This window comes from Opisthorchis viverrini, assembly GCF_000715545.1.
Source record: "Opisthorchis viverrini unplaced genomic scaffold opera_v5_320, whole genome shotgun sequence".
In the NCBI taxonomy this organism is placed as follows: domain Eukaryota; kingdom Metazoa; phylum Platyhelminthes; class Trematoda; order Opisthorchiida; family Opisthorchiidae; genus Opisthorchis; species Opisthorchis viverrini.
The window spans coordinates 312,152-324,747 of NW_008751978.1; the positions used below are offsets into that span (position 1 = coordinate 312,152).

Sequence of the window (12,596 nt, forward strand, 5' to 3'; positions counted from 1 at the left end):
GACGGAATGCTACCAACTAGTTGGGAATAAATATTATTATTATTATTATTATTATTATTATTATTATTATATGTAATCTCTGAGCATCACCAACCTCGCGTGCTTTTCAAGGGTGGTCCTGAAGATAATGCACGAAAAGGCTTCGAGTTTTCTATCCAGCCCGGGGAATTTCGCATTTGAGCCGTGTGCCTCCAGCTTTCTGAGACAGCCTCACACATTGTACCACCGAACAAGTTTCGCAATTTGCGAAGTCAAGCAATTTCAAAACCAGAATCCTCAAGACGGCTTTCAATCAAATTTTGTCTGGGGAGTCAAACGAGAATGCGCTAACTAATACTGTTTCATCCTTATTGAGACTCATTAGCAAAGGGGCTCTCACGAAACTCCAAGGATTGTGGAACCCCCAACGTTCGAGCTGGCTATTAAACGAGTTGCTGACCAACGGTGTGCGTAATTAGGACCTAGGCGGGATATCACACTAATCAGCTATCGGTAACGCAATTCACACCAAAATCTCAAGTGTTGGTAGACTCTTGGGATTTATGTAGCTACCCAGATAGACTACCTTGTCCGGGCATGAGGTTCAGGTTGGATGTGACTCAGTCCTTTGCACTGTGCAGGCGTGACGCGCATGCCGAACTGTGAAGCAGTATCCGCCAGTTCATTTAAAATATGTTGCATCTTTAAACAGTCCGACCCAAGAAGTACGATATCAACAAGATTAACTACGCTTATGTTTGAATGCTTAGAAGTTATAGCCTTTTGAGCTTGTCACGTTCTGTTTTACTCTCATGACCACGCGTAATACAGATATTCCCAAACTAACTTCCAGCTACGTACAGGCTTACCGAGTCAAATTCAAGCTGCGCAATGGCAGAATGCACAGTACAACAACCCAGTAGACTGGGACCATGGCGACAAACTACCGTGCCGGCGTTTATTTCCTTACCAATTATTGGGTCTGTGATCCGTTTGGAGGCCTTTGCAGCACGCTACATCACAGCAATTTAGCTGAAAATATTATGTTTGTTACTATCCGAGTTTTAGAATTCTTTAGAATTTTTAAGAATTCTTTGCAATTCAGGCGAGAAGAAGTGACACAATTGAACATCCCACCAAAAATCAAACAGAGGCAAACGAACAACGAATTCAAGACACTGTTCTTTCAATGAAAAATCTAAAATCTCGTAACATCTGTGAGCCACGACCGTAATGCTTCTCTGATGACCAAGCCGAAGAATACCGTGTAACTTACGAGTAATCAAAAGAGCCGTCGTATTTGTGCATCACAGTTATCCTGAACTGGTATGGCAACGGTCGTATATTTCCAATTCAAATATGACAGTGCTCCTCGGGGAGGAGCGGTTTCATCCTCGGTGCTTGAGCACGACGCGATCCACAAGCTTGCCAGCTATGCATAGATGACTGGTTCCACTACGTTTGCATTTCCGCGACAAACTTGCCTTTTTTTCACATCGTTCCACATTTGAAACTCTGCACAACTTCTTGCATCTCCAGAACTATGCAACACAATTTACTACGTTTGTTCTAAAGAGCTCACCCTCCCAGTCTGAATGCTCCCTCTATCAAGCCGTTCAATCCCACTGCTCGCCTACTTTGAAGCCCGATGAGTGTGTCAACGTTCCCTGGGCTTTAGATAGATCATTTGCTTGTCCTCCACGCTGAGACAGGTGGGCTACGAAAACCAGACCAACATCTCGTGACGGCGTGAGCACGGTTGTAAATGGATGTTACCAATCTGTCAACAATCCTTCAGGCCCTTTAGGTTTTCCGCGGGTGTTTCTATCTCCTACGGGCTAAGTAGGCTGGACTTTGAACGCATAGATTTACTTCAGCCCAGCAGAGGATTCTCTATAATATAGCAATTATAACACACCTGCAACCTGCAGGGTTGGCCTCATTAATATTTAGCCTTGCTACCCTGCTTATAACTCTGCGCGCAAAACTGAAAATCCTAGGTGGATCACCGCCAAGTGTGGTGGCGGTGACGCTCAACATCACATGTAGGCAAATACTACAGACCTGGACGAATGAACACCATTGTGCAAGGCAACTCGAGGACGGACAGTTCGTCAATGGGGACTGATGAAGTGAAAACACAATGATTCAGCTGTGATCGTCGTCCTTGCGGACGGCTATACAATGAGCACATGCGAACCGTGATCGCACATTATGTGACCAATAGCTCCTCGAAGCCTATGGGGCAGCGATATTGGTAAAGCGCGAATTTAGGCAAACAACAACATTGTTTTCCACCTTCCCAATCTTCTTAAGAATATAGTAATCAGTAAAATTAATCAATAGCTTTGGACGGCTACCTAGGGTCACGCGCGGATTGCGCCAATGTGAGGTAAAATGTGGTTCAAAATCATTAACAGTGGAAACTTTCATCCAATCAAGTAACAGCAACCGCGCATGCAGCTGACTGGATGAGATACGTTCAGGTACAGGATGAGTCATTGGTCAACTGTGATGGGTATCCGAGTGTCCCCGAGATTGGTTCCTATCTGGAGCCTTACGAGGACCCTTGAACATAAAACTGAAGAAATTGTGGTTGCGCACCAGCGAAAATTAAGGACCTGTCGAATGAAGGGGGCAACATTGATTTCAGTGGCTTTGTTCGCTCTCACGATTCATGCATTCGAGTGAGTTCAACGTCAGGGTTAGTTTGTCGTAACAATACTCCAACAGACTGGGTGTCTATTACCGCAACAAGGGGCGATTTCGCGAGAAACGAGATATTGTCCATGCTGATCTCTCTATGGGAGACGGGGTACGTCTCTGTGTTGTTCCGTCACTAAAGTTTGAAGAGTGAACTAATCGCACATATATCACTTGGCACACCGGCACAAAACTTTTGCGTCGTTGTGGATACAACTTTGGATGTCACTGTAGTCGTGTCCTCAACCGCGAATCATGCTGGACTGGGAGCGAAAAGAAAATTTAATAAGAGGGGTTCAACAACACAAGAAACGGTTGCCCCTAATATTTACTTCAGAAATGTCAGAGCACTGGGTGTAAAAGATTTCTTTCAAGTCTGTTTTGTTGTTCATTAATGAATTTGCTTTTCAAACGGTTGCGCATACCATTCATTTCAGAAGTGTGAGGGGATTAGGAGTAAAAGATTTCTTCCAGGTCCGTTTTGTTGTTCATTAATGAATTTGCTTTTGAATAGCTTGACGGATATCCAGTCGGTCGACTAACATTTCCACTGCTTACTGTCCACAATCCAAACGTGAGGCTGCCTGCTGTAGGTGATGGTTATCTGGGTTTGGGGCACCCAGACGTTGAAAGGACTGTAACCGATTTCAACATTCTCAATGTCATGTCAGCAAATCAGATGATAGACTACAAGAGATTCACTATATTTTGTGTATGGTATGTTACCTAACGGGGACCACCAGTTTAGTGAAAAAGATTTGTATCAGATTATCTGATTTCGTTATTCGTTGTGCAATAAGCTCATCGATTCGTATTGTTTTTTAGTGCTGGTCATCGTAACGATCTGGAACCTGATGCTCGAATTGTTTTTGGGTCACATAACACAATCATACCAGGAGAGTTCCAGATGTTGTCCGCAGATATTAGTCGCGCTTCATGGAAGATCCAAGTGTTGAGGTAATTGATGAATCATGACGTAATTGCCCAACAAAAACATTGAAGCACAACGTGTAAACGTTAATTGAGAGCGTTTCTCTCAATCACAGCCTCAGTACACCTGGACGGCGGATTTCTTCGAGATCGTTTACCGCGACGCTGGACAGCGCTACCTGGTTAAGCAAGGCAAGTGTGGAGCGTGCAAGTCAAATTAACACCGCACTGGGAACAACGCTATCAGAAAATTTGTACGTCGTTGACTGTGACCAGGTGGGACAGCTACCAACCCTCGTTATCACTTTCCAAGGGGCAGACCTGAGTCTTACTCCCGAACAATATATTCAAAGAGTGAGTGAGGACTTTTGTAGGTGGTATCCCGTAAGTAATTATAGAGCAAGTGGACTGATCCAAAACAAATTTTTGTGGCCTCAATGTGGCCAGTGCGATTAGGAATGGTTTGATATGTATCCGTAAAATGCAATTAATATGTCCTTTATTATATACTTATAATGAAAGCAGGAAAGCCCTTTGACCTGGCAGCCACGGTTCATTAATGAACAAGCCTCCGACAAGCAAGAACGCGAGCTCACAAATGCTTCAACTGGTAACGTGGTCAGGCTGGATGATTGGTTAGTATCCCCTTTTGAGCTCAACTCAAATCGGCTCGGTGAAGTTGTTACCAGGTAATGGTAGCTGGATTATCGTAAATCACACGAACCCACACAGAAATTTCATGAACATTTTAATTTCTCCCACTAGGAGGAGGTGCAGGGACAGGCACGCTGTTTCAGTTCAATCGTTCCAGATCCAGCTATCAAGACTGAGCGCATGACACTGGGAATGTCGTTCATGGAACACTTTATAACTATGTTTGATCAACAAGGGAAACAAGTGGGATTCAAGCCGAGAGTCTGCTGAATACGTCCGCATGATACCACCGACTTTCGTACAGTTTGGCACACAAATACAAATCCCTGTTTGCATATGATCCTATGTTTTTATCCATGTGGGGAGACGAAACATATTCAAATCATTTGAGTTTTCACTCTACTAATCATTTCCTCTAACTTGAATGAATGGGATAATTCTGCATGGTTTTGTATAAACATAGGGATGGGTTTTTGGAAGCAAGCTGTTCAATCTGTGGGTTTCGGCAGACAGTTCGTTCAGGATGAAAACGTTCCAATGGTTGTGCACGTCGGTTTGTTGTGTTCGGTAGCAAATCCGACATCACTCACCAGTTTCGCCACTTGTGCATTCTAGAAAATTTGGGGGGTTCTTGGGTGTTTGTTGACGGGTCACCTGATGCGATCAATCTAGAATAGTGAAGCTTCGGTGGGACACTGGACAGTTGTTCGGGCAACATACCCCGTATGTACTTCCGCCCAACTGCTAATGCTGTCATTTATTGGGCAATTGAACAGGTCTCTCGTGTTCTCACCCACTCGATAATATTCGACAAGTCGACGCATCACTAATTCATTTCTGCCAATCTGGGTCATGCGCTAAACTCCTTAAATTGGCGTCCCATCACGTCTTGATCTCAGTTGAACGGCCGGTAGCTAACTGTCACAAATATGAACATACGGTATCGACATATATGTCATTGGTGAATGTAGAACGATGTTTGGTGCGTGAAGCGCATCGATAATATTAATTCAGACTGGGATAGTACCCATATCTATACAATTTTGCACCCAAATACAAATCCTTCTTCGCACATGATCTGATGTTTTTATTGATACGAGGAAATAAACCCAGTCAAAAATCATTTGAGTTTTTACTTTCCTGAAGATCTCCTCTAACTTGAATGACCGGGATAATTATGTTTTGCTTTGTAGAAACAAAAGAATGGATTTTTGGAAGCAGGCTGTTTAATCTGTGGGTTCCGACAGAAATTTCGTTGAGGATAGAACCGTTCATATGGTTGTGTCCGTTGGTTTGTTGTGTGCTCGTGAGGTTCTTTTTCCATGCATTCACAAATCCGACATCACTTGTGTACCAAGAGAATTTGTGGGTCTCTCGGGTGTTTTTAATAGGCCGCACGTGGCAATCAATCTAGAATAGTGAAACTACAGTAGATCACCGTACAATCAGTCAGTGAACACACCATGCACTTACTTCCGCCCAACACCAATCCTGTCATTTAATGGACAATAGAACCGGTCTGTTCTGTTCTCACCCATCCGACGGTATTCGCTAAATCAACTCTTTCATGTTTTTCACTAATTCTTTTTTGGGAAACCGAATTATGCTTTAAAGTACTTAGAGCAGCATCCTGGCAACTCTTAAATTCATTTGAACGGTAGGCAGCCAACAGTCACAAATGTGAAAATACCGTACCTACAGATATGTCATGGGTCTAGTTATCCAAACAGTGGCCCTTGTCGACAAAGCTAGGTCGCATCTTCTTTCAAAGCTCATGATATCAACACTCCATTCAGGAAGACAGCTGATTACGGAAATATATACGGAATATATATACAGAAGATATATTTGCGTGTAGCGAACGGGGTACCTTAAACTTCTCTCATTCTTTGCTGGACATCGAATTGCGCGCAGGTGGCTGTGCCTACGGAATCGATTTAAGAATTAATGACTGGTCCGCCAAATGTCCCAGTGCCACCACATCGGTCTCCCGTTTATTAATTTAGGTTTGCCAACCACTGTGCCATTTGAGCAGTCCAGCTAATGATATTTTCAATGAACCACACATTTGCCTCATTAATTTCACATACTAAAACCGCAGTTTTTGGAATTGCACGTCTGCTGTGACGGGCGATGTTTCTGTTGTGTGCGCCCTAAACCTGGTTTGTAATGTTGGTGCATAACAGGCCAACAGTCTACATTCTTGAGCGCGGAACCAAGTAACAACCAAATAGATATTATTTCAAATTTTATGGAAATTTCAAGACTCCGGAGAAATTTTGGCTTAGAATGGTGTCCAAACATGAATTTGTTTGTTGGTTGTAACCTTTCTCGCGGACCTGCCTTTGGCCGTATTTGCCCAACAGACAGACGCGACGGCTTCAAAAACGCAAGTCCCACGACTTGTATTGTTCTTGGACGCGTCGTGCGATATCAACACTCCATTCAGGAAGACAGCTGATTACGGAAATATATACGGAATATATATACAGAAGATATATTTGCGTGTAGCGAACGGGGTACCTTAAACTTCTCTCATTCTTTGCTGGACATCGAATTGCGCGCAGGTGGCTGTGCCTACGGAATCGATTTAAGAATTAATGACTGGTCCGCCAAATGTCCCAGTGCCACCACATCGGTCTCCCGTTTATTAATTTAGGTTTGCCAACCACTGTGCCATTTGAGCAGTCCAGCTAATGATATTTTCAATGAACCACACATTTGCCTCATTAATTTCACATACTAAAACCGCAGTTTTTGGAATTGCACGTCTGCTGTGACGGGCGATGTTTCTGTTGTGTGCGCCCTAAACCTGGTTTGTAATGTTGGTGCATAACAGGCCAACAGTCTACATTCTTGAGCGCGGAACCAAGTAACAACCAAATAGATATTATTTCAAATTTTATGGAAATTTCAAGACTCCGGAGAAATTTTGGCTTAGAATGGTGTCCAAACATGAATTTGTTTGTTGGTTGTAACCTTTCTCGCGGACCTGCCTTTGGCCGTATTTGCCCAACAGACAGACGCGACGGCTTCAAAAACGCAAGTCCCACGACTTGTATTGTTCTTGGACGCGTCGTGCTTCATGCCTTGAACTTCTTGCCTACCTAGCCTAAAAATGGAAATGTGCGTTCTCATCCTTACAGCCGGACTTATAGAATGGTTATGTTGAGGAATTTGAAAAAACCGACCATTTTCCGCGTAATTTATTTTGTTCAATAAGAGGTAAATTCAACGGACAAGTTTTGCCGAAATTTAGTTCTATCCTCATCGTACCACGAATCTCCCGTAATACAAAATGTAGAATCAATATTGGACTCACTGATTTCGTTGACCTTGATGGATTAGGCTCTCCCAGTACTGAGTGGACAGAGCTGTTCTTAACGTGTATCCGAGCTTTGATCACTATCACGACACCATCAGGCTCTCTGCTGCATGTCAAAATGTTACGGCTGCCGAGGCCATCTTACAACCTAAGCTTGATGTTGCAGGTACACTGTCTAACACTCACTAAACTCAGCTCACAAATATAAAGGAGTGTCAATGTTTGAGAATAGTAAACTTGATAACCTGGTGGAGGATTTACGGCTGAAAAACAAAGTCAGCCATTCGCAGTAAGTATTGTCTGATTCCTTACAATAGTTCCTAAACATCACCGTCTTCTCAGGAAGTCATATTGGTGGTTGTTTTGTGAAATTCCGCCTAAGCGTCGGTTTGAATTTTCCGCACACATCGAATAAAGCTGAACGAAATCACGAAATCCGAAACCCACTTTAATGTATGCGATATCATTTGAGTAACAGGCTAATGAATCTCCACGGAAGCCTCATGCTTCAAGCCTGTACACAATCTGAGCAAGGGTTTCTTCCGCCTTTCTCCTTCCTTACGCACAATGGGAAACGGATCAACCGGCTTACACATCCTCACCCAAAGTGTAATCTCAGTGGTCGCCATTCGGAAGAACAACGTGGAAATAAGACAGGAAGATTCTGAATAAAGCCCCGACGCTAAGTGGACAAGCTGGTTTCCCCCGTTTAATGTACTTTGGTCACAGCGAAATAGATAAGCGATGAGAGTCGCTGGGTACAAACCTATAGATACAGCTATTTCAACGAATTTTGAATTATTGAAATGTGACCAAAACTGGGGCATGCATGCTTTGGTTTGCTCATCTGTTCTGTGGGAGTGAATTCGCTACTCGGAATAAAGTTATGCAGGCCCATACGAGGACGCTATGGGGGTAAGTTATAAATCACTCAAGTCCCAAATTGATGCCGCGTACGCATCCATGTTCTGATCGGAGGGGTCACGATAAACCTCGTTGTTATTATTCATGCGATAAGCATAGAGGATCCAGGGCATTCACAAGGATTGTCACCAAAACGACTGTGCGTCACGTATCGAGGACAGTCGACGTGAAAATTCCTGTCATCATCAGTTCAAACCTGTGGGTCAGTGTTTGCCATAAAGTGAAAATTTTTACTTTGTTTGTGAACTTGTAAGAACGAATTTGAGGCGAGCTAACTTCCACATTCGAGCAGAACAAACGAGCGTGAATGACCATAAGAATTCTTAGCAAACAGCTACGAATCACTGATATTTTTGGTGATTCAAGTTTTTGACGATGGTTCGGGAATGTATTTGTCTGTTTGCTAGATAGGTTGGCCAGTTCTGCCTGTTGATCTGAGTTGTTTATGTTGCATTTTAACTACCTTGGTCAAGTGTGTATAGCTGTTTTCAGGAGACCAACTGGGTCAGGTCAGAGAGTAGAAACACGAGGACCTTGCCTCCAACGCTCCAACCATGTGATCCGTGACGGAATTGAACGTGTAGGTTATCGTTCTTCCTACACTAAATTTTGTTCAAACGTAACTCTTAATCCGACCACATGTGATGCCTGTCTACACGCTTGAACGATTGGTGTTCGGCAGTCGCTGGGAGTGTGCAATGTTCTCATATGCAGTGCACAGTGTGGTCTCAGTAAGAAGCACCTGGCTGTCAAGGAAAGCGAGTCCGTTGGCCTGGTTTCACGGTACCCGGAACAGATGCTTGTGACACGCCCGTTGATAGGTTTTCAAGCATTGCCTGCCAGTTGTGTTTTGACGTAAATGTGTTAAGAACAAAACAGTGCGCCTGGGCCAAGTATCCGAGTTCAACAATTTAACCACATTTAACCACATTCATAATCCTTAAGCAAGATGCAAGTGGGATAGGAATTGTCACGTGGTTTGAGTGTTTGTTATACGTTATCTGATGAGTGACCTCTTAAAGTGTGCCAAATGTTTCGGCCTCCTCTAAAGTCCCAGCAATCTTCAGACCGTTTCCGACAACAACATAGCCAATTCTGAACCGGTTGAACTTTCACCTGCCATTCCAATTTCTGGAAACGACCTGCTCCAATGATCATCTCCCTGACCTTCGTTGTCCCGAAATCGCTTCTCGTCTGACCTCAAAAGACTGTGATGCTGACTTGCATCCTTGTGACACAAATCTGATTGACGACCTCAAGCTCCGCATCTTCCGCTCACGACCATGAGCCCTTCACCGCTTCTTCTGGTCACCTACATATAGAGCCGTTGACCTCAGTCGCGCAAAAAAAATTCACCGCTTATATGACAAGTGCATTATCTCATCAGCCCTTACCTGGCGCTGAAGTCGAAAACGAAAGCATTCTCTTTCTCCAGATCCCCTAACCTACTGACACTCCGCCTTCTCCCACCGAAGCACTTCCTCGGACCCAAGCAACTGCTTTCAAAGCCTGGTGTCATAACGCCCTCTCCCTCACTAGCTTTCCGAATTCCCACCCTTCGCCTTTAGTCTACAAACCCTACCTTACTTCGCATGGTACATAAATCCACCTGTACTCCACGCACCATGCAAGCCTGGTTCTTGGCAGGGTCCCTAACCCGCAAACGTCTTTACCTAACCTCAGTCCTATCAAGATCCACCCGCATCTTATTTGCCTGAGATCCCCTTTCACCAGTTACCACCACCACCACCGCCTCCGCATCCTCCGAAGCCACGTACAGCTCCAGCTGTACGACCATTAGAAAATCGTTCAGCTGTAGTATCCTTTCTGTGCCTAACTGCCATGCCGCCCAAAGGAAGCACGAGGGCTAGGATACTGCCAGGTTGCCCAGACCTAGACAGAGGAGGTCAAGAGATAAAGGCCAGGTTCGAACCACGGACCCTCCAGTCATTAAATTAGCGCTCTAACCACTTAAGCCATCTCGCCCATCAAAAATCACATTAAATCATACGCACCACGTGCTTGAAAGGATCTGGTATCCTCATCGTCCAATGGCTAGCTGTGGCCTTCATTTGTTTCTGTTACCCTGTCCAACCAATTTTGTGCCACTTAAACACTATTTTGGGCTACCGCTTATCCTTCCACGACCACCACCTCTCCCTCTATCATATGCTCCTCCGCACCTCAAGACGCAGATAACACGACCAATACTTCATTCAACCGCTTGCTCCTCTCCCAAAGACATTCTCTAGCCCGTACTGAACCGCTGACAGTGTGCAATGTGCTCATATGCACTGCACAGTGTGGTCTCAGTAAGAAGCACCTGGCTGTCAAGGAAAGCGAGTCCGTTGGCCTGGTTTCACGGTACCCGGAACAGATGCTTGTGACACGCCCGTTGATAGGTTTTCAAGCATTGCCTGCCAGTTGTGTTTTGACGTAAATGTGTTAAGAACAAAACAGTGCGCCTGGGCCAAGTATCCGAGTTCAACAATTTAACCACATTTAACCACATTCATAATCCTTGAGCAAGATGCAAGTGGGATAGGAATTGTCACGTGGTTTGAGTGTTTGTTATACGTTATCTGATGAGTGACCTCTTAAAGTGTGCCAAATGTTTCGGCCTCCTCTAAAGTCCCAGCAATCTTCAGACCGTTTCCGACAACAACATAGCCAATTCTGAACCGGTTGAACTTTCACCTGCCATTCCAATTTCTGGAAACGACCTGCTCCAATGATCATCTCCCTGACCTTCGTTGTCCCGAAATCGCTTCTCGTCTGACCTCAAAAGACTGTGATGCTGACTTGCATCCTTGTGACACAAATCTGATTGACGACCTCAAGCTCCGCATCTTCCGCTCACGACCATGAGCCCTTCACCGCTTCTTCTGGTCACCTACATATAGAGCCACTGACCTCAGTCGCGCAAAAAAAATTCACCGCTTATATGACAAGTGCAGTATCTCATCAGCCCTTACCTGGCGCTGAAGTCGAAAACGAAAGCATTCTCTTTCTCCAGATCCCCTAACCTACTGACACTCCGCCTTCTCCCACCGAAGCACTTCCTCGGACCCAAGCAACTGCTTTCAAAGCCTGGTGTCATAACGCCCTCTCCCTCACTAGCTTTCCGAATTCCCCCCCTTCGCCTTTAGTCTACAAACCCTACCTTACTTCGCATGGTACATAAATACACCTGTACTCCACGCACCATGCAAGCCTGGTTCTTGGCAGGGTCCCTAACCCGCAAACGTCTTTACCTAACCTCAGTCCTATCAAGATCCACCCGCATCTTATTTGCCTGAGATCCCCTTTCACCAGTCACCACCACCACCACCGCCTCCGCATCCTCCGAAGCCACGTACAGCTCCAGCTGTACGACCATTAGAAAATCGTTCAGCTGTAGTATCCTTTCTGTGCCTAACTGCCATGCCGCCCAAAGGAAGCACGAGGGCTAGGATACTGCCAGGTTGCCCAGACCTAGACAGAGGAGGTCAAGAGATAAAGGCCAGGTTCGAACCACGGACCCTCCAGTCATTAAATTAGCGCTCTAACCACTTAAGCCATCTCGCCCATCAAAAATCACATTAAATCATACGCACCACGTGCTTGAAAGGATCTGGTATCCTCATCGTCCAATGGCTAGCTGTGGCCTTCATTTGTTTCTGTTACCCTGTCCAACCAATTTTGTGCCACTTAAACACCATTTTGGGCTACCGCTTATCCTTCCACGACCACCACCTCTCTCTCTATCATATGCTCCTCCGCACCTCAAGACCCAGATAACACGACCGATACTTCTTCATTCAACCGCTTGCTCCTCTCCCAAAGACATTCTCTAGCCCGTACCGAACCTGGTACTGCATCATGTGCAGTGTATTCGGACCCGTTTCACCAACTATTTCCCCGACCACCACCGCGCTGAATACCCCTCTTCGGACTCAATACACGTCCAACAAGCACCACTTCATTTCATCCCACCTCCACTTACTAACTCTCCGTGGTACCAGACTTCACCGTGAGCGAGGTTCGTAACTTCCCACTAAGTACTGGTTGCTCGCAAATGAATTCGGCAATGTTGTTTAAT

At 45.0% G+C, this 12,596-nt stretch overlaps 1 protein-coding gene across 1 annotated transcript; it reads left to right on the forward strand.

Moving 5' to 3' along the window:
- Positions 1–3,196: 3,196 nt before the first annotated feature.
- Positions 3,197–4,536, forward strand: T265_15011 (hypothetical protein; the record flags this gene model as incomplete). The annotated part of the gene is made up of 4 exons (XM_009176191.1): positions 3,197–3,399; positions 3,508–3,639; positions 3,729–3,966; positions 4,378–4,536. Coding segments are annotated over 4 exons (732 nt in total), but the record flags the coding sequence as incomplete, so codon positions are not given.
- Positions 4,537–12,596: the final 8,060 nt, after the last annotated feature.